This window comes from Parambassis ranga, chromosome 5, assembly GCF_900634625.1.
Source record: "Parambassis ranga chromosome 5, fParRan2.1, whole genome shotgun sequence".
Lineage (NCBI taxonomy): Eukaryota > Metazoa > Chordata > Actinopteri > Ambassidae > Parambassis > Parambassis ranga.
Window position 1 is genome coordinate 22,016,535 of NC_041026.1, and position 24,411 is coordinate 22,040,945.

Genomic DNA, 24,411 nt, shown 5'->3' on the forward strand with positions numbered 1-24,411 from the left:
TAAAAAGCTGATTGGTTATTGTGTAAGAAGGTGGCTTTCTATTGGCTTAAATATGTGACAATTATACGCCATTGCTGCCTGTCATTTCCTGTATGTGTGTTATCAAGTGGAGCAAGGTGAATGATTCTATGTGGCCATCTACAGACGATGTATCCAGGTTTCTGTACAATTTTGTGATCGCAATCCTTCGAATGGACGAGACTAAGGAAAACTTAGCGTTTAAAGGTGTTGCAGAAAGACTGACACTCGGCATTACTCGAATACTCGGTGTGTATTGACGTTTTTGTATTAAAAGTTGCATCTAAGCTAACGTTCTAGTTAGCTAGTAAATGAATGAAGTGTTTGAATAAAATTAATGAAATTGTTTCCTTTCGGGCCAGAGAACATGCCTGGTGTGGTCGACGTGCGATTTGCAGAGAGGGAGCCTGCAGAGAAGAGGAGCCTGCTGTCATGGGAACAGGTAGGGAGAACATAAGCCTGATACTGTATAATGTTTTTATCTGGCTGTATGTTATTGTCATGTTTAATAATCTGTTGTATTTATTCATTCCTCAGAAAAATACATGTATTTTACCAGAAGACCTGCGAGATTTCTATCTGACCACTGATGGATTCACAATAACATGGAGCGTTAAACTAGATGGTAGGTGTTCTCATATGGCCTCATATGCTGGAAATAATATTACAAAAGTCTACAAATGAAATAATACAGATGTAATTACATGCTCTTTCTTTTTGTCTTTTCAACTCTGACACAAATCTGTCTATCTTCCAGATGAGTGTGTTCCCTTAGGGTGCATGATGGTCAGCAGTGTGGCCCGGCTGTCCCCCCTGCTCCAACCTGTATCACTTTTTGCTCTCCCTAATGCACCATCTCTCGCTGACCTGGATTGGGAGGAGAGCAACACTGAAAGTGGTAAACTTCAACTGTCAGATTCTCATGTGGGCTTAACACAACAATTATTGCATGTCAGGTTCAATTATGTCTGTTTATGTGTGCTCAGTTGTGCAGAAAGCAGTCTAATGAATGAACTGTTGATTGGATGGTAAATATTTATTCAAGATCCATTAATGTTCTCTCTCAGGGTTGGAGCGTGCACATGCTGCACCACATTTTGACACCCGGAGCCGCATCTTTGAGCTGGATTCCTGTGGTGGGAATGGCAAAGTGTGCCTGGTCTACAAAAACTGCACTCCAGGTGTTTTTACCATATTGTTACATTGTGCTTTGTGCTAACCCTCTGACCTTAAAAAAATAAACTTGTGTCATTTACATAGTGATCTTTTTCAGGTGTGGTAGCCCAGCAGAGTGAAATTTGGTTTCTAGACCGCTCTCTGTGCTGGCATTTCCTCACAGCAACCTTCACCTCCTACTACCGTCTGATGATAACACACCTAGGTCTGCCGGAGTGGCAGTATGTCTTCACCCCATATGGACCAAGCCCCCAGGCTAAGGTAGCAAATAGGAAATCAGTCATTTGAGGACCATTTGTTGTGACATGGTCTTCTGACATAACAACATACTTTAAAGGTTTGATAAAAACATGTATTCACTACATTCCGCAGTACAAAACACTGATCTAACATTATAACAAGATGGCATTACACTGCACTTAAACAATTCTTTTTAATTGCACACAGTCCTCAGTGTTTTTACTTAAATGACTTGAATGTCAAAAGTTCTTTTGGAATAAAAACACATGACCATTAAGTTAAAAATAGGATTTTTAATTTCTCTGTACTGTCCCCACTGTCACACTCATCATTTGTTTACATAACTTAACATGATTTTAAACTAAAATGTGTCCTGGTTCCTTCTACAGCAGTGGGCATCTCTATATCAGCCCCTGACCTTCAGCTGTGAGCTCAGCCTGGCAGATCCTGCAGGAGAGTCCCATCTCAACAAGTTAGATCCTACAAAGGCTTTCAAAGGCAAATCCAAGACTCCAGCCCCTAAGAAGAAGCAGTCAACACAGTGCAGCTCAGGGGCTGCTGCCAAGGTCCAAGGTAACACAGGAAGACACAGTGGAGCAAAGCGATGAGAAGATTCTTATCCAGAAAGACATTTTCATCTACATGACCAATAATGGCTTAGATATGCAATTTGCAATTTCCTCAATGGCTGAACCTGGTTTAATGGCAGCTTTGCAATAGAGCATGAGGGTACATGTCCAGGATTTTTAATGGTTTAGCACATGGCTAACCCATTATGTACTTGATATATGAAATGTTGAAGATAAAAACATCTTTCTAGCCTTGATTTTGTTTTTGTCAATGATGGCAGCTCTCCTATTGAACTGGGAGTAGGCATTTGAAAAACATCTTGCTGTACATGTAAAAACACCTGAAAAATCCTGATTATGTATGTACGTTTTATTTACCTTCTGCTGCTCAGTGTTAGACCTGTAGTAATGAGTAGCCTTTGAATCAACAGTCAGTTAACACCAGATATAGGTTCACAATCTTATTCAATTCACTGTTCACTAATGCCACCTACTGGTAAAGACAAATCAGAGCAGCTAATTCATAAAATCTAGTGCTGTGCTGCTGTAAACGACACAAAAAATACTGACTTGTAGTCTAACACTAAGGTCACTATCACTTTCTAATTGCACTTATCCTCATATACAACAATACTATATGTTAACTATAGAATGTATGATTCTTAAGGGAATGGGTAAATACAACTTAAAAGAACTTGAGAGACAGTTAGTAATACTGAATTGGTTACAGCCTGTATGACTGGAGAGTGTTGGTAACAGTTTAAAACTAAAACTAAAGTCATGTGAATCTGCAGATCTTATAAAATGTTTGACAAAATCATTTGACAGCACCACTGGAAACTGAAGGATGTTCCCCATTGCATGTGACAGTAGAACACATAGCCGTGTATGCCATCCTGATGCATGAATGGTACTTAAAAAAGTTGGGCAAAAGCTTTAGCAATCTCACCGGCCATTGTGTCACTGCATTGCTGCACGCATGTGGTGCTTTCAAGTAACATTTTACAAAAGAGTAAAAGTACTCTTTCTTATAATGACAATGACGCAGATTATTTGATATTGGTGAATGAATTTGCAGAGGTTGTACTCCAGTATTTTAACCTTGTGCTACTCTTAGTGGCACCACTGTGCAGGTCTGAATAAACATCTGAACATCTTTGTTGGTTTAAGCACTGTGCAAATTTACACATTTTGTCTGTAGGCTGCTGTGCAGTGGATTCATGGAAAGACAAATGTGTGTATTATCTTTGGTTGGCCTTTCAAGCTGCAGGGAGCCAGCTCATACTGTTTCCATTTTATCTTCAGATGGATGTATGAAGCTGTTTACATGTCTTACATGCACACACAGCCTGAACGCTCTACAATCCCCTGCTGGTTGTTGTGATTAACAATATTTATCTTGTTTTCTAAGGTTACTGTATGGCAGCTACTATTATCTCAGTATTTTAAACGCAAAATATAAAAAACTGTTTCATGTCTCTAGTGTTGCTTTAAACCTTTTAAACTACCACAGAAGTCACAACTTTGTCAGATTAACAGTTCAGTGGAATGGGATGTTTCCACATAGCTATTTGTGCACCTAGTTGTTTACATAGGCAGGGTCGATGTCACACACATACATTGGCACAGATGTTTTGCTCTTTCTCCAGAGGGGCAGACTCCTCCTCCATCAGCCCCCCACACTGTTCAGAGATCAGTGGGTGGTGCAGTTCCACAAAGGCCTTGTACACCCCTGCCCCTAATACTCCTCCAATTGGGGGAGCAACTAGAGGCACCCACCACCATCCATTGCCAGACCTGAAAAAGGCAAATAAGGCTTTTCAATTTGTTTAATAATTACCCACACTGTTTTGACCTCTAGTTTAAATGGCATGCAAGAACAGGGAACCTAAAAAATGTCCTTGTCATCCTGTGTACCTGAACACATCAGCTCCCCAGCCTGCTATAGCAGTAAAGACCCTGGGTGCAATGTCTCTGGTGGGGTTGATAGCATAGCCACTGTTGCTGCCCAGAGAAATACCAATGAGTAGCACCAGAAAACCCACTGCAGCAGGCTCACTGCCAGCAACTGCTGGTTTGTTCCTCTGATCAGACAGAGCCATCAGGCACAGCAGCAGCATGGCTGTGCCAAACACCTAGCACACACACAGCACAAATATTTCAAAGACAAAGGTTCAGACAGGATGTGGCAGATGACTGTGATTTGTAGCTGTAATACTTTAATCCAGTTTACCTGGTCAATAAATCCAGCCATCACGGAGAGGTATGGTGCAGGGTAAGTGGCAAAGATACCAGCTGTGGCCTTCGCTCCAGTCACTGTCAGGTTTCCTCCACAGTAGTCATTAATGGCCTCTGCAAAGGTACTCAATATCAACATGGCAGTCATTTCTGTCACATTCAGATTCAGATCTTTTAAAATACCTGCAATAACAATGATTGTGGACTGCATGCTCACCATAGTAGACAGCATAGATTGTGCCTGCTGCCAAAAATGAGCCAGAAAGCTGTGCAGAAAGATACAAAGGCAACATCTTCCATGCTAGGCGGCCAAACACACACATTGTGAATGACACTGCTCCATTCATATGAGCCCCTAGAAAAAGAAATATGTCAGTAAAGCGGTGATTGGAAAGCCCTTTAAAGGTCTTGTATGGGACAGTTTTCATACCTGAAACCTTTCCTCCAACATGAACCCCCATAGCAACACCCAGCCCAAACCCCAGGTTGATGCTAAGGTACTGTCCGAATGCTCCCTGTCCTGTCACTACCTGGGCCACAGACCCCAGGCCAAACGCCTAGACACAGAGATGATCCGGAATGCACAAACAGACACACAAAAGGTGATAAGTAAATTATAAAGGACACTTTACAGACAGTGTCATTTAGGAAAATGTTGGCAGCAACCAAAATGAGTAAAGCAAATAAAGAAAGCTGGACAATAATTAATTTAAAAACACTGCTAAGAAACATCCAACACAATGGTGGTACTGTTTATGAAAAAAGCCGACACTGAAAAAACTGCAGCCATTGGTTCAGGAAACAGGAAAAGAGTGCTTCCCCCTGCAAAAGTCACGAGTATTTACCGTAGTTCCGTTACAGATATACTAAATGCCTGTGTGTGTGTGTGCTCACATGTTTATCTACATGTTATGTTCAACATGTCTTTACCAGACATGTCTCTATGTGTATTTCCTACACAGTTCAAACTATAGGGTTTATTGTAACAGCTGACACGTAACATGTGACTATTATAACCCTCTCCATGTGGCTGACTCTAGATTTCCTGCTTTACCCACTGGCACCCACCAATCCCCAACCAGGATCTCTGCCATGTGACTGTGTACTGTGCATGTGTATGTGAGTATGGGAGCAGTTTATCAGGGTTAAGTGCATGACATTAATAATTAATGACATATGGTTGTTACAGATAAGCAGACAACATGTTGAGCAAGTGACGTTGTCAGTGGAGTAATCAATATAATTTAGTGTATTACAAAAAGTGTAAAGATTTCTTTTATAAAAAAAAAATATTCTTACCATCATGACATACGTGCAAAGGAACTCAGCAAGTCCAACACGAACAAGTTCATTTTTTAGCCAAACTTTGGGTCGTGTTGCAGCACCCCCCCTCCGCTGTGAGACCCCTAACTCTACAGACTGCACCAAGTCCTTCATTTCTTCTTCTTCTCCTTATTCTCCTTCTTCTTTGCACACTTTGACAAAAATGTCAGTATTTTCTTGATGTATCTCCCATGTCACACAAGAGGTCCTATCTCTTTTAACTATGTACTTTTGCTCCCTTTCTTTTGTAAGCTCGTGTGTGTCTCTCTCAGTCAGACATACCCATTGTGATTTGTCCATATTTTACAGCCTTGACCCAGGCCACTCCACTCCCCTCCCCCCTCCCCTCACCCCATCCCACCCCCTTTCCTCCTCCCCCTGGTTATGCTCAGACACACAACAGTCAGACACACCCTCCAATGGCTTTGCATTATTTTAGGAGTACTTGACCAATTAGAAGAAAGGTTAAAGAATTGTGTTGTTGTGCTGAAGAGGGAGTCTGTGCTCATATAGCAGAAATACTACATCTTCATCAAAGGCTGTCATTAAGTTAAACACTAACCTTATACCATTGCTAATTAATTTTCATTCATGTTTGTATTTTGTTATGCAACAATATGTGACCTTGTCAGACTTCCTCACCAACCAACCCAGTGACGTCACCTCCATTGTAGTTTTGTGCTCCTGTCTCTCTCTCTCTCTCTCTCTCTCTCTCTCTCTCTCTCTTGCTCGCTCTGCTCAGTGTGTAGCTGCTTTATCCTTAGAACAATATAGTGCGCTACAAATATAACAGCTGTAATGTATGCTGCATGTGTCTTTTATCCTGTCTATTCTGTGTAGCTTTTCTTCTCCTCTTTTATCCGTCCAGCCATCAACAGGAAGGTCCTGCCTTATGAGCTACACTTATGAGCTTATGAACTCCTTATGAGGTACTACAGAGGGTTCCTCCATGTTAAGGGGCAGCTTTCACTGTTCTCCACTGCCACTGTTCTCCTGACTACTTGCTTTGTTTTTAGAGGATAATCCATCTTTTAAAGGATGCTATTGCAGTCAGCGTTTTATTTTCTCTTTAACGGAAAGCTGTCAGAGGTGAAATATATTATGAAATCTCATCAAATATGATCACAACTGAACCTCAAACAGCCAGAGAGCCTCTGACACAAACAGAATTCTCCAGCTGTGTTTACATCTTTGGCTCTACTGCAATTAGTGCAACCTTGTACTCTTTTGCCATTTTGCTCACATTTTCCATTCAAGTTGCTAAAGAAAGAGAGCAGTTGTAGAACCAGTGGATGAACAAACATCTGCAATAGCATACTGGTTTAATCATTCATTTCATCAGCAATGTATCAAGGAACCACAGTTCTGCTTTCAATTATGCATAGTCCAGGGCACTGTTCAAAACCAGTTGGTTGCAGGAAAAGTTACATTTCAAGCCATTTAAAGTAAGCTCGGCCCCTTGCACTAACGGTTATGCCTCTGCCTGTGCTGCTGCGGAATCTCGGCACACCTACTCAAACCCGACCTGAGAGGCGCACGTCGAGAAGCGGCTCCACACACGTCTGTCTTTGTATCAGAGACTTTCTGACAGGAGAATGTGTTTGTTGGATCTACTTCGTCAGCCTGCCTGGGCTATCTTGTCTTTACTGTTGGCCATGGTTGTGCGTTTGCAGAGGAGACCCCGCTGGGATCCACAAGCCTGCCGCGTGAAGCTGAATGGGAAGACTGCTATTGTGACAGGAGCAAACTCAGGTAGGTTACCCGGGCAGAGGTCAGCAACCCGCGGCTCTGTCACCCGAGCTCAAAATAATGTCAGTAAATAATGGCCATTTAATTTAAATGTATTTTTATTTATGTAGTTTTTTGTTGTAGGCTAATAGTAATTTTTGGAGATTGGGGTGTTCTTGTAAAATTGGACAAACTGCCCTGATTCGAGTTACTTATTCGAACATGGAAAGCATGCTTTTGGAGTCCGGTCCTATTGTGGCGCATCCTCATGAACTACATCAAAATGAAACTTCACGAGCGTCACAGATGTGAAGTGACGTCTAACAGCCTTGAGATGATACACTGTGTACCCGTACAAGTACCAGTGAAGTTCAGGAGCAGAAATCACGTTAACCAGGTGAAAGAAATAATAGAACAACCTGTTCTTTTGAATATATGTTTTTATATCAGACCCTGAACTGATGTGTTTCATGTTCAGGCTGACAGCTGGCTGATGCGGCGCACAGCACGGAGGAAAATAAGATATGACGGCACACTTATATTTACTTTGATTAAATTAAATGAACAAAAATTAACAGAAACTGGCATTTTTCGTTCATATATAAAAATATAAAAAGTGGTCAAATAGGTTGTGTTGCTCCTTGTGTGTTTTATTCGGTGGGAAATTGACCCAAATGGCTCTTTTAATAATGAAGGTTGCTGACCCCTGGTCTACACAGTATGATTTAAAAAAGGGATGCGAGACAATATTGGTATTACAGAAATAAAATAAAACTGATTTCTCAACCTTACTGCTCAGGCTTTGGTTTAATTGGGGGAAATACAGACAACACATGTGAAAGTCAGATTGTAAAGCAGTCCTAACAGAAGGCTTGTGTTTTTTTAAACGTTCTTGAAAGCCATACCCAATATTAGCCAAAGATAAAGGGCAGCACACAAACCCAACAAAAAAGTAAGAATTGTTCAGTGTAATGCAAATCATTAGTTTTATTGAGTTGTATGACATGGAGGTTGTTGAAAAACCTATACTCTTTGCCCATTAATAATCAGAGCCAAAGTAAATTTGCAGTAATTTACTTTTTACATATATAATGGGAGAGGCAAATAACAGTTACTTTATTCGTCCCAAGCTGGGAAATGTCACTGTTACATCAGTAATATACAGGCACTCAGCATAGTAAACATATCTGTAGGCAAAGAAAATAAGGATATAAAGCATATGTACTAATACAATAGTGTGTAATTGAAAAGTTAGACAGTGTGCAAAATTACAACAACAACAATCATCATCATAGAGTGTTATCTATGACACAGAGATGAGGAGTTATGCAGTCTTATGGAATGAGAGCCTTTTCCCAAATCTCATACCGCTTCGTTGTACTGGAAATCTTCTCCTGCCTCATTCCATATAACTCTGACTAATACTAAAGGCTATTTATAGCCTACCGTACTATTCAGTGTTGGAATCCAACCAGGCCGGGCTGGAAACTACAGTATAACCCCACACTTAAAGGGGCTCCGAAGGCCTCAGTGTTCTTCTTATCCTCCCCTCTGTACCAGTCAGCCAACAAACCTTACAATGTCACCTGCTTCTTGAATAAGTTCAGTGATGTCATCTGTTCTCTTTCTTGTTGTAACATATAGAGCATAATTATGTCTAATGACATTTTAATGGACATGCTTTCATACAACACTAATAAACTTCCACCTAATTTCCTGTACTTATCAGCCACACGACAACCTCTTGATGCTTTGATGTTTTGTTAAACAGCAACCTGTCACGCTCATCAAATAAGTACGCAACTGATCCAAAAGATATGAGGACAAATACCATAAACACCAAGTCTGCATGATGCCTCTGTACTCACTCACAAACAAGCAGAACAGGCTCCTCTGAGCTGCTGAAGCAGATTTTTCAAAGCTGAAAAATCATTTTCACTATAGATCATTGACCTTTAGAATCACATCCTCAGTTGATATTTGATCAGGTCAGATGGAACATTTACAAAAGCTGTGGCTTTAAGATTAAGATCCCAGACACAACTGTCTGACCAACTTTGGGAGAAATGTTAAGTAAACACCAAATTTAAGCTCAATTATGACGGTGCTGAAATAAACAACATGTCTCTGGAGAGAAACACAACAAACCTTTACCAACACAGAGAACCACCAAGTAGTTGTTCTTGAAGCCTTGTTTGTGTTCCAGGTTTCAGCCTCTAACATCTGAAACAATTCAACATCTTGAAATAAGTTTTTTAAGTTTTTTATAAACTATAGGTTTGTCTTCTTTCCATCAAAAGCTGAAAGCAAATCTGGTGTAGTGACACATTCAGTTCACATGCATGTTATGTTCTTCATGTCAAGAAGTCACCTGTTGTTTGATCTCTGTGCTACATTTTTGACATTTATTTAACTGCTTTTTGCTCTCTTTCACTCTGCCAGGGATTGGAATGTACATTGCCATGGACTTTGCACGTCGTGGGGCCCGTGTTATCCTGGCCTGTCGAAATGAGTCCCTAGGGATGGCAGCACTCAAAGAAATCACAAAGACAACAGGAAATACTGACATCCATCTGCGACTGGTGGATCTTTCCTGCATGGACTCTGTTAGCAACTTTGCTACGAGGATTCTTGAGGAGGAGAAAGCTCTCCACATCCTCGTCAACAATGCAGGGGTATCAGGTGACACATGTCCCTTTTAATATGATCAAATTTGCAAGTAACAGAACTTTGTTGAGCTGTTGACACTGGCAAACACACTATAGAGCAGCAAATAACACCTTCAAGTACAAGTTATGTGGATGTTTCTGAGAAACGGGCACATCTGTCTCCTCTCAAAAACAGATGTGAGTGTGTGTTAGGGTGGGGTAGCATTTGGAATGCATTGGATGATATGAGATGAGTTTGTTTCGTGTACATCTAACACAACATTTGCATAATTAGCTTTGTTGAATATTCTACTCTCAGGTTTACCCAGGCAGATAACCAAAGATGGGTTTGAGGTTTCTTTTGCCACCAACCACCTGGGCCCCTTTCTCCTTACCAACCTGCTGCTCGGTAAGACCATCTGATGTTAGATAAATGATGTGTGGCACTGTGTCATGGTTCTAAACTTGCCCCTCCTTCTTCCTGCCTTACTCTGCATGTGTAAGACCTGATGAAGCGTTCAGCTCCAGCCCGTATTGTCACCCTCAGCTCTGTCAACCATAAGAAGGGTCAAGTGGACTTCTCTCACTTTCGTGGCGAGAACCTTGTTTATGGCATGGACAAAGTCTACAACCACACTAAGCTGCACAATATCATCTGTACCAATGAGCTAGCACGCAGGCTACAGGGGACAGGTAGGCTAACACCAAGTGTGGTCACCATTCATCAGTGAATCTAGTCTGTTTAGTTGAGTCTGTAACGTGTTATGTGCTTGAGTTAAGTGGCCCTCAGCAGCAGAGAGAACACAGGAGGGGAGAGCAGTTGAGTCAGAGAAGAGTAGATTGTCTTGTTTCTTCCTTCTTCCTGCATGTCTAAAATTGTTACCCAAAATGCAACACTATCATGAACAGTGCAGTTGAAGATTTGGATGCTATTCAAGTTGTTAATTACACACACAGTGAGATGAGCGGCTGTTCACAGAGCTCACTATCTGGGGCTGCATGAGGTTTTGTAAAATGTTTTTGCCCAAGACATGAAAACTGTCAGATGAACAATACTCCTTTCTTTAATAAGACTACTACTGTTTATATTTCAGGATTGTCTGTACTGTGAATCTGTTTTGGGTAACAACTCCATTCAAACTCCCAAACAAATTAATTTCTCCTGTCAATTGATACTTCTGGTCAGTTCCTATAAAAGTGAAATGAAGCTAATCAAAGTCATATTGATAGTGCAAAATATAATCAGCAGAAAAATCTGTGTTTATTTGTTTATTTGACTGGGCTTGGTTGGTTAATTTTCTTAGTGATTTCCTGTGTTTTTTTTCACACACAGGCGTCACTGCAAACTCTGTACATCCTGGTATTGTCAAGACAGGAGTGCTGAGACACTATCCATTTTGGATCCGCTATTGTTTCAACCTCCTGGCGTTCTTCTTTTTTAAGGCAAGTGCAACATAATCTTTATAAGAGCCTCTTGCAGATGCTGTTGCCCTCTCAAGTATTTCACTGTGTCACATAGAAACTGGTTTGACAGAATCATTATTGGGATTTGTATGATGTGATCTGTCACATGATACTATGCATACTGGGCATCCTCAGAAGAACAAGAGCCAGAAAGATGCAGGTGTGTTATTTCATATGTTTCATATAAAGGAGATGCATAGAATCATATGGTCCAATTAAGGGATGTCGCCTCCAGTTGACTTAAAAATGTTGACCTGAAATAAGAAAGAAAAACCATGTGGTGTTGTTCTAAGAACTGCATCTGCCTGAAGCAAGTGAATAATGTAGTATTACTTTAAAGGTGAGCAAACAAAGCTAAAAGGATCAGGCAATATGTTACATTTAAGGAAATTAGAATAGTGTTAACTGTGAACAACTAATTTTGCTGCTTGGGTGAGCAGCAAAACATCTTCAAGGAAATGCAAGTCCAGTTGGCCTGCTTCAACCTTCTGAACAAAAATGTTCTTGATGACTGACAATCTTCATCAACAACAGGAAATAACCAAACAAACCATGAAAATACATACCAGTATACAACAATAACCAGGAAAACTAAGGATTTTAGGTCTTAGTGATTGCTCTGCAGCAACAAGGGATCTTAACATCAGAGAAACGATAAACAAAACAAACTGGAACTGATTTCATTATTCATGCCAGAACTTCACTTCAATGAGCAAAACAAAATGGACAAAGAAAAGAATTCACCACATGTTTCCCATCTGTGATGAACCCTCTCATTTATTCCAAGTAGAGGCAGACCAAATTTGTGTACTGCATAGAAGCATCAAGCATGTTTAAAGTTTGGTGATATGAAGCTAGCCTGTTACAGTGACAGACTGAGGTGAGTGTTTTTTGAGAGGGCCTGCTCCTTTCAAAGACAGCTTCCCATGTGATTCTATGAAACAAACCATCTGCCACATCAGGTTTGCTGCTATCAACCATGTGGTGTCGTTCTAAGAACTGCATCTGCCTGAAGCAAATGAATAATGTAGTATTACTTTAAATGTGAGCAAACAAAGCTAAAAGGATCAGGCAATATGTTACATTTAAGGAAATTAGAATAGTGTTAACTGTGAACAACTAATTTCGCTGCTTGGGTGAGCAGCAAAACATCTTCAAGGAAATGCAAGTCCAGTTGGCCTGCTTCAACCTTCTGAACGAAAATGTTCTTGATGACTGACAATCTTCATCAACAACAGGAAATAACCAAACAAACCATGAAAATACATACCGGTATACAACAATAACCAGGAAAACTAAGGATTTTAGGTCTTAGTGATTGCTCTGCAGCAACAAAGGATCTTAACATCAGAGAAACGATAAACAAAACAAACTGGAACTGATTTCATTATTCATGCCAGAACTTCACTTCAATGAGCAAAACAAAATGGACAAAGAAAGGAATTCACCACATGTTTCCCATCTGTGATGAACCCTCTCATTTATTCCAAGTAGAGGCAGACCAAATTTGTGTACTGCATAGAAGCATCAAGCATGTTTAAAGTTTGGTGATATGAAGCTAGCCTGTTACAGTGACAGACTGAGGTGAGTGTTTTTTGAGAGGGCCTGCTCCTTTCAAAGACAGCTTCCCATGTGATTCTATGAAACAAACCATCTGCCACATCAGGTTTGCTGCTATCATCAGTCATGTATGAGCCATACCTGTTTATAAGACATTATACTGTTTGATGGAAGTAAAATAAAAATGAGTCAGACTGTCAATCAGGCCCGTGGCTTTGTGCAGTTGTTTAATTTTACACACTGCTCTCTCAGCTACAGCAAAGTCTGACACACACCATGTAACCTGGGCACTAAGACAATTATACATACATAGCAAGAGTTGCCTTGCTGATCTCTTTTGTATGGTGTGTTGACCAACTGGCTTTACTACATGCACATCAGGGCAGATTATACAAACTTCCTTGTTGCATATTTACACCTGCAGAGATATTATCTGTTTTGTTTCTGTCTCCGTCTTAGACTGCAGAAGAGGGTGCATGTAGCACAATCTACTGTGCCGTAGCAGAAGAATTGGAGGGGGTAACTGGGAAGTACTTTGACAGTGACTGCTCCCTGGTTCTTCCTGCCCCTTTAGCTCGAGATGCCGCCCTCGCAGTCAAGGATTTTGAAATCTGTGAGAGACTGACATCAAAGCTCTGAAGAAACTATCTGTTAAAGCTTGATAACAGAAAAAGGGTCAAATTCCACACTCTCACTGAGCAATCCTCGTGACACGTGAAAAGCTGTCTGTAAAGTATTAATTCAAGTTACTTCATTGTTTTTAGGTGATTTAATAGGACATAAGTTTATGTATCTTTCATTTCTAGAAATGAAGCCACACTATGATCACTTTAAAATGACTAAGCTTGCATTGATTTTAACTGTGGTTATGATGTAAGGGACATGAAAGAATTTCCTGAGACAGATGCTGACACCATGTGGCCAACAGGCTGTCATGCTGCTGACAGGCTGTTGGTATACTTTATCACCCTGCCTGGGCACGGAAGGTTATCGTTGCATCCTTGCAGCAGAGGACGCAGTGTGATCTACATGTCTGTGGTGTGTGGTTGCAGCTATCATGCTGAACTTTTCTAGCACTGACTGGGTCACGTGATGAAAACAAGCTTCTTTTCAAATAAGGTGCACATCAATAATCCAGAGTAGGCCTACAGCTAAAGTAAATGTTTGTTTGACCAAGGAGCAAACTAGCCCCCGTGGGGCAGTGTAACAAAGCAGTGTAAAGCAGGAAATAACAACAGAAGCTTTAGTGTCACTTAATCACATCCCTTTATTGGCTGATTCATTAAAACACAATAAAATATGTGAGCATTCAGTGCTTTTTGAAGGATTTGTACAGTTCTTCCTTGGCCTTGCTATTTGGCTGTGGAGAGAGAGATAATGAGACATAATTAAACTTAATTTTTTTATTACTTGTGAATATATTACTTAGCATAAGTCTCAATAAACAGACCAAAGGCAATGATGTGGCTTTTCTGATACAAATAAAACAAATACTTTTCTGACGCTCCTCAACTAGTTCATGGATGATCTCCTTAAGCACCGGAGCCACATGATCCAGCTGTTTGGGTGATAGACGGACAGCGATCTCTGCTGTTTTATCCTGGACACACACATACAGACACAGGAGGTGTGTGAATGATGGATTGGTATTGCAGGTCCTGCTTAAAAGAATACGAATATGAGATGTGTGTGCTCACAGAATTTCCTCCTCGTTCCATCTGAGGAACCTGCTGCACGGCAACTTCTTCAAACTGGCCACCCTCTGATCGAGGCTCCATGTCCTTCCTACCTTCTCGCTCCTGTAGATCAGGCACACACAGAAATGGAATGGATGCTGAGGAGGCATCCTGCAGTCATTGTGCCATTTGTAAGAATATGAATGATGGTTTTATTCATCCTCTAACAAAAAACTTTGAAGTCTGTCCTTATGCTATTTTTACATCCAGAAAAACCTACTCGTGTTTTGTTGTTACCTTTTACTCGAACTATGAAAAACTATTATGTCATTCCACCTTTCCTGTTGTTCATAATCTGACAAGTATTTACTGATGCAATACAATACATTTTGTGGTGTCTTAAAAAACTCACAAACCATCAAAAAGTCAAATAGCAACTAGGGATTGTTTTGTTATTTCTTTAATGAAAAAAGATAAGAAGATTATGATCGTTCAGCTGACTAATGCTTTCAACATTATTTGTTCCACAAAGAACAGCACAATACTGCTTTATAACAAGCAGTTATCTCCAGGGGCATGTATACCAGTTAGATCCAATAAATCTATTGCCTCAAATGTTCATCCATCTCTCTCTTCCATCTCTCACAGAATTGATGCCCTCGTGGTTATCTTTTTGTCAATTTTATTCCTGCCAGATTCATCAGGAGGTGGTCAGAAGTCTTTAAGAACATAAAACCTGTTCTCATCACAGCTGGCTTTCATTTTGAATTATTAGCTACATTTCTTGGCAGGACAAACGCCAGCTGGGCTGGTTCTGTGCCCGTTCTGTGTCTCTGATTTTCTGTAATATGTTACCCAAACTCTGAAACACTGAAAATTAAATTAAATTAAATTTAAAAAAGAATACCTACAAAGCCCTGAGTCTGGTTTGGGAAAGTGTAAACAGAGAGATGAAGTCAGCCCTCTTTCTGTGGACCACATGGTATTATACTTCAGAAAAACTGAACTAAAGCTGTCAATGGAATGGTTTATGAATTAGATGATGTGAACCGCTTCTACAGTATAAGACCAGCATGGCCTTCTCTTCCTCAGTTTGTTGCATAACAATGGAAAATGTATTTTAAAAAAATGTGAAAATCACAATAGGCTGGTTAAGACTTAGCATGCTGGACACATCACTGCAGACATTCTCTATGGCTTCACTCCAACACTAGTGCAGAGCCGGCCATTGTGGCGCCCTAGGCAAGACTATGGTATGATTATTTGTTTCTCTTTTGACCACCCGGTCCACAAATCTCGTGGACTTTCTACCTGCAGGAGCGCCCCTCCAGCAGGTGGCACCCCGCCAATGCCAAGAGCCAGCTCTGCACTAGGATGTATATAAATTCCAAATACTGTTCAGTTTACTGGCATGTAAAAGCAAGACACATTTGAGAAGCTCTATTGGTCTATCGTCAAAAAAACAAGATAATATATCAAATATCAAACTAGTGACTGATGAATTGATTATATAATCAATTAATTGACTAATGCTTTAGGCTCTAGTTCAGACATGCAGCTTACCTTCATCAGCATCATCTCCTTTGGGCTGAAGAAGGTGATGTGTCCTTCTGTTTTTTCAACCAGTTGCACCACCAGGCACGCCAGAAACACACAACCAGTCACTGCTCTGCGCATGTCTATTCTGCTCTCTCCTATACACACACACACATATACTACAGTCTGTTTTCAAATACACAGTAGTGCTTTTAGTGGTGGGAAAGATAGGTAACACATAAAACAGGTCAACGTTTGACATGAGGTGCAGTGTGTTTGCCAGAAACAATAACTTAGAATAGCCGAGAAACAAGAGATTGCATGCTTATGCAATGGAGAGGTTGACAAATATAGATATGAGATAGAGAGGGAGAGGAGTGTGTGGTTCTGTGGGGTAAAATAACAAACTGCTGCATAGACAGGATAGATAAGAAGTTAGAATGAGTCAGCCATATTTACAACTTAAAGACAGCTTATATACAAATGTGAGTGGGTGAAGACAGGATGTTAAAGAAGAGCCAGAGGGAGAGACAGAAAAGCAGGAGAAGTCATACGTTACTTACGTCCTGTGTCAGTGTGCATTAAGACGAGTGCCCCACCAGTCTGAGTGTCAGCTTGTCCCCCTCAGCCTTTATATCAAACCCTCTCCTGATCTCTAAGCTTTTTACTGTCCTCCCTCACATCCGCTCTTCAACAGGCTGCTTCAAGCACTCTGCACCATGATCCTGGAAACACAGACATTACTCAGGAATCTGGCTTTTATTTTCATCAGGGTAGCAAACACCTCACGTTGTACGTATGTAGGCCTTAGCCAAGATTGATGCTAATCCTGTACTGTCTGAATAGTGTTAGGTTAAACTGTTATATGGATAAGTTTGATGTCATGCTGTGAATTATTATACAGCATGGGTCCCCAGAGAACTTCAGTCATTATTAACTCTCTTTTTTTATGTTAACAGCATCACAGGGGATTTTGATTTTAGATCATAAGAAGTCTATTTACAGCTGGGATAGGCTCTAACCTCCACCCCTTGGAGTAAGTGGATGGATAGATATAGTTGCCTGAAAAAAGCCATACAGCCAGGGAGAGGACCTGCCTCAGAGGTCAGCCATAAATTCTCTACACAGAGTTATTAGCTAACACTTTGTGACATTTATGACCTGCAATTGATTTGTGTTTGTGCACTTTCACACCGCATACGTGACTTGCTGGGAAACCTCATGAGTTTTGAAGAACTTTATTGATGCCTTTTTCCTAAAGATGACACTATAAAATGTTTCCCTGCTTGGTGGTGAAATATTATTGCAGTTTTTTTTCTTTGCAGGAGTGGGGCATTGTTCCGTCTGGGTTAATGCAAATCAAACAAATGAGTACAACTTTGTGTGTCTCCTGTAGCACTTTATGTAATGATGACGCACAAGCTGTTGTGACATTTTTCTGTCACCCAGCATTAGGACTTTCTAGGAATCATGTTGTTAAATGCATTGATTTTTTTCAGCATATCTGTCTAGTAATATAGTAGTGGTGTCATATTATCAACAAATCCCATGAAAAAACTAAATACCGGTACCTATATTTGTGAGGTGAAGGATGAAGTCCCTGACCAGATTATAATCCGTTAAATATCATAGACAGGAAGGAAATTTAGTAGTTTCAAGACCACTCAGGCACTCTGTAGAGGTCTTAGAGTGTAGTGGTCTTTTTGGCAAAGCGAAACAAAGTCAGCTGGTTGGATTATAATCTGGTAAATATCACAGACAAGAATGACTTGTTTTTGAGGCAGAAATAACTACTCAGACAATTTGTAGACATCTTAATCACTTTTTGGCAGGTGGAACATGCCGTTTATGAGGTGTATTTGCCCTTTAAAGGTGTGTTAGCAGGTATAAGTGGGCTGGTTGGAGGATAATCTGTTACATACAACTAAAACAGACTTTATTTCTATGTTGTATTGCGCCGTTCTGTAGAGCCATACCTTTTTTGTTGAAAGTTTAGTAGCTGAACACTGGATTTGTTTAAAACAATATTATGGGTGCTCCATACTGTGAACTAAAACAGAGAATATTGTGTCTGCTATGTAAAATGAGCAGATTCCTTTCTTAATAAACTGTAGTACTATGTCGTCAAGACTTCCTAATATAAACATATGTCTAAATATAAAAATAAAATGTCTTTTGTATTTTGAACTTTAAGTACAGCACATTGATAGTATGAAATTTCCCAGTTTAGGATGAATATAGTATTTTTATTCTAAAAAACTATATATGGGAAGAGGAGGCTGTTAGGCTGAATCTCGCGGTGTTGACGGATGTCGCGAGATGTGGCTTCACGAGGCAGTCCGCAGAAACGTGTAAGCGCCTTCTTTTCCCTGAAGTGAAGCAACAGAGCAGACACGCACTGTGTGCTGCTGCACAGATTTTATAACTATGGTAAGAGAACGGGTTCTGGGTGTTTTGGGTCAGTTGTAAACTGTTTCTTGTAGGATGCGATTAGCAGCTTTGAGATGCCTGACGTTTTTGACATTTGATATTGTTTGTCGAGTTAAAGGCCCTTTCACATTAGAGGTACAGATTAGCCGCCTCTGTAGCTAACATTAGCTAGTAAAGGTGCTCTTAGTTCAAACTATTTAAACTGACATACATGACGAGATGTGATCACCTGTATTAGGTGCTGCTGGAAAATAAAATCCAGTAATGTACACTTTAAGCAGCTGTTTTAAGTTACTTCGGTTTAGTGTTCCTCTTGACTGTGTCAGCTAGCCTGCTAGCATAAGTTAGCTTCACGGCGCGTTACGCACGGGCCCGGGTTGACACGTGGGTTAATCAGACGACGGCGTGTTTGCTCGTTACTGTTGTAAGTGCCTCACACCATTACACTGGTGTCCAACAATGCTTCCGTTCTACTTTAAATGCCCTATAGCAGACCTGACTCGGGCATTACAAACTGTTTTACGTTTGATCCGTGCCTCGCCGATACCACGTGGAGCGCGGTAGACTCTAACACAGGAAGCACGTGCAGACACTTGTAATTAGTCGTTGCCTTTAGTCGGTACTTTGTTGCCCCAGACCTGCTCAGTCATGTACGTTTACCTTCCGTAGGTGTTATTACACGTGCTTTTCGAGCATGCAGCGGGCTACGCGCTGTTCGCCATCAAAGAGGTGGAGGAGATCGGCATGCTGCTGCCTCAGGTGGGTCTGCTGTCCACTCCCTTTTGTGCTGAATCAAGCTAATCTCCCTCGAATGATTGTAGAGATAATGGTGTCCGTGGCTTTCAGGTTGAGCAGAGCGTACTGAACCTCGGAAAATTCAACAGCATGGTGAGCCTGGCTGCCTTCTTCCCTTTTAAGTCGGCCCAGGCTGCTCTGGAAAACATGAACGCAATCTCTGAAGGCAAGTTGTCTTTTTTTGCTTTTCACTGTGTGATCTAGGTTCAAAAAATCCTCAGTTGTAATGATGTTCTATAATCTGTCAATCCACTGAGTTTATCTGCTGACAGCCTAATATCAAAGCTGAACATCTGAGGAATTGGCTACATAAGGTGTAATCCTTTCATACTATTGACTTCAATCAAGCCAGGGGCATGTCTGTAGGCTGTGATTTAGTAGGCTTGACTTAACTCTGGGGTCTCAGTGGCCAGCCAGAGATTTATGGCTTTACAGTTAAGTGACCTTCCTATAACTTGCAGGAGTGGTTCATGCTGACCTGAAGTTGTTCCTTGAGACAAACCTGCCCCTCTCTGGGAAGAAGAAAGCTGTGCTGGGTGTTTCTGATGCCAAGATTGGAGCAGCTTTACAGGAAGAATTCAGCGTTTCTATCCAGACTGGTGGGGTGGTGGCTGAGATCACCAGAGGTAAGAAGACTATTTACACCATTTATGATAGTGGCGTTTCTAGGGCTGAACCATAATGCAAGAACTTTTTTTTCTGAATTGTGGCCTGTTGTGATGTGATCTTGTGATCCTGAAACCAATGAAGGTTCATACTGAAAATCTGAACAGCCACAGAACACATTCTTTTCTGCAGCTTTTCCTCTTTAACGCCAATAAACCCTCTTTATCTGCTATGTCCTGTCAGGTGTGCGTCTACACTTCCATTCTCTGGTGAAGGGTCTAACTGCATTGGCGGCATCCAAGGCACAGCTGGGTCTTGGCCACAGCTACTCGAGAGCTAAAGTCAAGTTCAACGTTAACAGATCTGACAACATGATCATCCAGTCAATTGCTCTATTGGATCAGCTGGACAAAGACATAAACACTTTCTCCATGCGTGTCCGGTATGTTAAAAGGAGAATATTTTTGTGTGACACTTTCTAGGTTGTGTTATTTTAGTGCTAAGCTTTGTAGTTTTAACACTTACCATAACAAGTTTTCTATATTCTTTGGGTATCCTAATAATAAAACTCACTGTTCAGTCGGCAGCAGAGTTTTTTGTAGATCTTTAGCTTTATTTTGTCCAGTTTGAATGTTTATGCTTGGGACATCCTGATTTCTGAACGTCCTCCTAATGCTTACCACAGACAGTGCACCATAGAGTGCTGGCTGTATAGAAACGGGAGGTACATCAAAATCTTCCAACATCTCTGCTCTGCCAGTTATTGTCTGGTGAGGCAGTACTGTTGGGTGAGACATTAAACATTTGTGATGTAGATGTGCAGTTGAAGCTTGTACTGCCTGTGTGATAGTGACTTTTTTTTGTTCACTCATGTCTGCAGTGAATGGTATGGCTACCACTTCCCAGAGCTGATCAAAATCGTGTCAGACAACTCGATGTACTGCCGCCTGGCTCAGCTTATTGGCAATAGAAAGGAGCTGTCAGAGGAGAGTCTTGAGAGCCTGGAGGAGGTGGTGATGGACAGTGCAAAGGCCCAAGCCATCCTGGAGGCATCAAGATCTTCAATGGGTAAGTACACTTGCATCTAATGAGAGTATAGGCTGCCTGGTCAAATGGTAGTTTGCAGAGAAGCTAATGTGCCTTGTATTAAAAAAAAAGCTACTGTGTGCCACGTTTCTGGAATTTAGGGATTTTGGACTAGGAAAGCCACATTGTGCCCCTTTTTTGCCCACCCTGGACTAACAATTGTCCTTGGTGTCTAACACAGGGGGGCAGAATAACTCTCTCATAAACCTGTAGTGAAGGCACAATTCCTCACTGCGGATCCTGTCGGGAGAAACAGCTGGACATTTGTTTAAAATGATTGCTATTGTAGTGTTGCAAGTGCAACATCTGTTATGTTGGTGCTCCTGTGGTGAACACCTCCCACCTTGCTCCCCAGGTATGGATATCTCCCCCATTGACCTGATCAACATTGAGAGGTTCTCTAGTCGTGTTGTGTCTCTAGCTGCATATCGGCTGGAGCTACAGGAGTATCTACGTTCTAAGATGAGTCAAGTTGCACCAAACCTGGCAGCCTTAATTGGAGAAGTGGTGAGTAGAAGTTCAAATGTCCATGTCTTTTTACAAAGTGTTTGGGACCGATGATGTTAGACCAAAATCTGTCAATCCCCTGAATCAGTGTGATGAATAATCTATCAGGTGCTGATGGTCCCTCTTGCATCAAAAATGAAATTTAGCTGCCTGTACTGTATTTCAGCAAGACTAACAATTTTCTTATCTTTAGGTTGGAGCTCGTCTAATTTCCCACGCAGGCAGTTTAACTAACCTGGCCAAGTATCCAGCATCCACCGTTCAGATCCTGGGAGCAGAGAAGGCCCTGTTCAGGTACTGGGGCACCCACTCCCTGCTGGGGAAACATGTGGATGCAGTGATGGCAGGGTTGGGCTGGAGCAGAGCAGGGTGACCAAAGAGGAAAAACATTTAGTCTCATGGAGTGATCCCTCTTGCTCTTATGCACCCCCACAGTCTGAGCATCCACTCACAGCACAGAGGTAGAATATCAGCATGACCAAATGAAGCCCTTTGTGTTGTTTAAAATGCCACCAGCTTTTTTTTTTATATACAGTGCATCAAATAAGCTATGTCATGTAGTTCTAGAGTTAGATGTTGTGGTATTATTTTACTATACTGTGTTAACGTGGCATTCAAAATGAAGAGTTACATACTTTTCATTTTGAATGTGAAAGCAGCTGTATTTCCACACAGAGCCCTGAAGACACGTGGCAACACCCCCAAGTACGGTCTCATCTTTCACTCAACCTTTATTGGACGCGCAGCTGCAAAGAATAAAGGCCGCATCTCTAGATATCTGGCGAACAAATGCACCATCGCCTCACGTATTGACTGCTTCTCAGGTTAGTGACAAACTTTTCCCAACCTGTGGCATTGCTGTTTTGGTGTGCAGTCCATGTGGCATAATTGCAATGATGCTCATATTTTTCGTCAACAGTATTCAGCCCTCAGGCTGATGATGAAAATCTGTTTCCTGAGCAAAGCCATGTCTCTTAGGATGCTAAGCCTGTTGCAGTCTCCTCCCAGCTATGTGGTGATCTCCAGTTTTACTTTGTTACAGAGGTGCCCACGAGTGTGTTTGGTGACAAGCTTCGTGAGCAGGTGGAGGAGCGCCTGTCTTTCTACGAGACTGGTGATTTACCACGGAAAAATGTCGATGTCATGAAAGAGGCAGTCAAAGAGGTGAGCTTGGTTTTTAAAAAGCATTTCTGTTGAGATGAATTTAAGTCAATGCTGTAAATGATGACATAACATGATCCTGACATGACTGAGGGTAAAAGCTGATTTAATGAGCCTGATGCAGCTTTTGTCGTTTGTGACAATGCAGCTGGTTTATTTAGTCTTGATTGTAATATCTTGGGTTTTTTTCCCCATCTTAGGCTTGTGATGTTGCAGCAGAGATCAAGCGCAAAATGGACAAGAAGGAGAAGAAACGCAAGAAGCGAGAGAAGAAATTGCAGGAACTTGAGGCCAATGGAGAAGAAAATGGTGAAGCTGAGGTAACTGTTTTACACAGTAGTTTTACACAGCTCTGCATGTTTTGATTTGAGAGCTGACTTGCACACTTGGTCTTCTCTCAGTGTACGACATGCTATATCATCCTGACTCCGAACCATTGGCTGGTCCATATTAGTGGGCTTGATCACTGAAGCGAGTCATACATACGTCTTCTGTGTTCTAAGGAAAAATGCCTTTTTACCTTTCACTGACTTGTTTTTGTTTCTGTGAAGGTTGAGAATGGAGAAGCAGAAACCCCTGTGTTAAAGAAGAAAAAGAAGAAACGGACAGCTGAGGAGATAGAGGCCCAGCCAGAGCAGACAGCTGCCGAGAACGGCGCAGAGGAGACTTCAAGTAAGAAGAAAAAGAAACAAAAAGCAGAGGAAGCTGCTGCCACAGACAATGGAGCTGATGAAGCCGAGACTCCAGCCAAGAAGAGAAAGAAACAAAAGACTGAAGCTACCGAAGAAGCAGCAGAAGAAATTGCAGAGGCACCTGTGTCTGAAAAGAAAAAGAAAAAGAAAAAAACTGCAGACTGAAGAGACTGTGGTGACTGAATCTTTATTTTGTATACAGCTCATTTTTATTCACTGATCTGAGGCTAGTTTATGTACGCATTATGTTGTATCACCCTTGTTTTTGGCAACCTCAGATCAGGTGCAAAGGATTGCTCATAATTGTGCCTTTAAGTAATTTTACTTGTACATGTAAATAATTCAAGCAATTAAACTTTTTGTTGAGGAAACCCATTTCATGCCTGTATTGGAGGAGTTCAGCATAATTTTTGTGCCCTGTTGGCCCCAAGAGTGCTTGTGTGGCCTAATGTCTGGTCTACTTTAATAGATGTAATCTAGCCTTGTGTCCCATCCCAGGGTTCGTGGGTGAGTTTTAATTATTGACTGACGTCAGGGTTAGAATTTCTGGTAGGCTGACTTAATACATTGCTACTCATGGTTCATTCAACCTGTACTTTGAAAATGAGTTGGACCACTGTAATCTAGTTATGCGTTACTGAATTCCCAGTAAGGCTTTTTTTAGCAGCTTGGACCCAAGTTACTTACCTTACAGCTTCTTAAATAAAGAATTTAGTAAGTGACCCTTAAAAACAGTAGTTATAATTGACAGGTTTAGAGACAGGTTTTTCCTGTCCTAGCACATCTTGCACATGCATCTTTCAGTTATTTGGTGCATCAATTATTTTGACCCGCCAAAATAATTTGATACCAAAACGTATTTCCCACCACGCAAGTGTCCTTGAGACTCTGAATAGTTTCTTAGCAATATGCCCTGTGTTAAATGTGTGGATTTGAATTAAAATGCTGAATATGTAAA

At 41.1% G+C, this 24,411-nt stretch overlaps 4 protein-coding genes and 2 non-coding genes across 6 annotated transcripts; 5 read left to right on the plus strand and 1 right to left on the minus strand.

Annotated features, from left to right (window-relative positions):
• Positions 1 to 90: 90 nt before the first annotated feature.
• Positions 91 to 2,260, plus strand: tpgs2 (tubulin polyglutamylase complex subunit 2). The gene is made up of 7 exons (XM_028406234.1): positions 91 to 267; positions 381 to 460; positions 556 to 643; positions 776 to 916; positions 1,086 to 1,199; positions 1,292 to 1,455; positions 1,824 to 2,260. Exons 1-7 carry the CDS (start codon positions 93 to 95, stop codon positions 2,040 to 2,042), a joined length of 981 nt encoding a protein of 326 aa, XP_028262035.1. The 5' UTR covers positions 91 to 92; the 3' UTR covers positions 2,043 to 2,260.
• On the minus strand, positions 1,713 to 5,867 carry aqp7 (aquaporin 7). Its single transcript, XM_028406235.1, has 6 exons — positions 5,541 to 5,867; positions 4,672 to 4,798; positions 4,459 to 4,596; positions 4,237 to 4,355; positions 3,921 to 4,138; positions 1,713 to 3,800 (listed from the first exon to the last, which is right to left on the minus strand). The coding sequence occupies exons 1-6, from the start codon at positions 5,676 to 5,678 to the stop codon at positions 3,611 to 3,613; spliced, it is 930 nt and encodes a 309-aa protein (XP_028262036.1). The 5' UTR covers positions 5,679 to 5,867; the 3' UTR covers positions 1,713 to 3,610.
• Positions 5,868 to 7,011: 1,144 nt separating this feature from the next.
• Positions 7,012 to 14,471, plus strand: LOC114435653 (retinol dehydrogenase 11). Its single transcript, XM_028405528.1, has 6 exons — positions 7,012 to 7,316; positions 9,735 to 9,974; positions 10,260 to 10,349; positions 10,445 to 10,633; positions 11,274 to 11,383; positions 13,424 to 14,471. Exons 1-6 carry the CDS (start codon positions 7,160 to 7,162, stop codon positions 13,601 to 13,603), a joined length of 966 nt encoding a protein of 321 aa, XP_028261329.1. The 5' UTR covers positions 7,012 to 7,159; the 3' UTR covers positions 13,604 to 14,471.
• A 4,025-nt stretch (positions 14,472 to 18,496) lies between these two features.
• nop56 (NOP56 ribonucleoprotein homolog) lies at positions 18,497 to 23,828 on the plus strand. The gene is made up of 12 exons (XM_028405500.1): positions 18,497 to 18,606; positions 19,276 to 19,365; positions 19,453 to 19,567; positions 19,863 to 20,027; positions 20,251 to 20,449; positions 20,888 to 21,075; positions 21,449 to 21,600; positions 21,794 to 21,894; positions 22,276 to 22,424; positions 22,643 to 22,764; positions 22,962 to 23,081; positions 23,313 to 23,828. The coding sequence occupies exons 1-12, from the start codon at positions 18,604 to 18,606 to the stop codon at positions 23,616 to 23,618; spliced, it is 1,710 nt and encodes a 569-aa protein (XP_028261301.1). The 5' UTR covers positions 18,497 to 18,603; the 3' UTR covers positions 23,619 to 23,828.
• LOC114436943 (small nucleolar RNA SNORA26) lies at positions 21,232 to 21,351 on the plus strand. The gene has a single exon (XR_003670829.1). It is a non-coding gene; the product is annotated as a small nucleolar RNA SNORA26 (small nucleolar RNA).
• Positions 22,817 to 22,883, plus strand: LOC114436937 (small nucleolar RNA SNORD57). Its single transcript, XR_003670824.1, has one exon. It is a non-coding gene; the product is annotated as a small nucleolar RNA SNORD57 (small nucleolar RNA).
• Positions 23,829 to 24,411: the final 583 nt, after the last annotated feature.

What these genes read in the sequence shown, in the direction of transcription:
- tpgs2 (XM_028406234.1), top strand. Translation starts at nt 93, where the DNA reads ATGTGTGTTATCAAGTGGAGCAAGGTGAATGATTCTATGTGGCCATCT. An exon ending in GCCTGCTGTCATGGGAACAG is followed by an intron (nt 461 to 555) that starts GTAGGGAGAACA and finishes TTCATTCCTCAG; the next exon opens with AAAAATACATGTATTTTACC. An exon ending in GGAGAGCAACACTGAAAGTG is followed by an intron (nt 917 to 1,085) that starts GTAAACTTCAAC and finishes GTTCTCTCTCAG; the next exon opens with GGTTGGAGCGTGCACATGCT.
- nop56 (XM_028405500.1), top strand. An exon ending in GGCATCAAGATCTTCAATGG is followed by an intron (nt 21,076 to 21,448) that starts GTAAGTACACTT and finishes CTTGCTCCCCAG; the next exon opens with GTATGGATATCTCCCCCATT. An exon ending in AAGAAAATGGTGAAGCTGAG is followed by an intron (nt 23,082 to 23,312) that starts GTAACTGTTTTA and finishes GTTTCTGTGAAG; the next exon opens with GTTGAGAATGGAGAAGCAGA.
- aqp7 (XM_028406235.1), bottom strand. Translation starts at nt 5,678, where the DNA reads ATGAAGGACTTGGTGCAGTCTGTAGAGTTAGGGGTCTCACAGCGGAGG. An exon ending in AATCTATGCTGTCTACTATG is followed by an intron (nt 4,356 to 4,458) that starts GTGAGCATGCAG and finishes GTACCTTTGCAG; the next exon opens with AGGCCATTAATGACTACTGT. An exon ending in TGGCTGGATTTATTGACCAG is followed by an intron (nt 4,139 to 4,236) that starts GTAAACTGGATT and finishes TGTGTGTGCTAG; the next exon opens with GTGTTTGGCACAGCCATGCT.
- LOC114435653 (XM_028405528.1), top strand. Translation starts at nt 7,160, where the DNA reads ATGTGTTTGTTGGATCTACTTCGTCAGCCTGCCTGGGCTATCTTGTCT. An exon ending in CAACAATGCAGGGGTATCAG is followed by an intron (nt 9,975 to 10,259) that starts GTGACACATGTC and finishes TTCTACTCTCAG; the next exon opens with GTTTACCCAGGCAGATAACC. An exon ending in TGGCGTTCTTCTTTTTTAAG is followed by an intron (nt 11,384 to 13,423) that starts GCAAGTGCAACA and finishes TCTCCGTCTTAG; the next exon opens with ACTGCAGAAGAGGGTGCATG.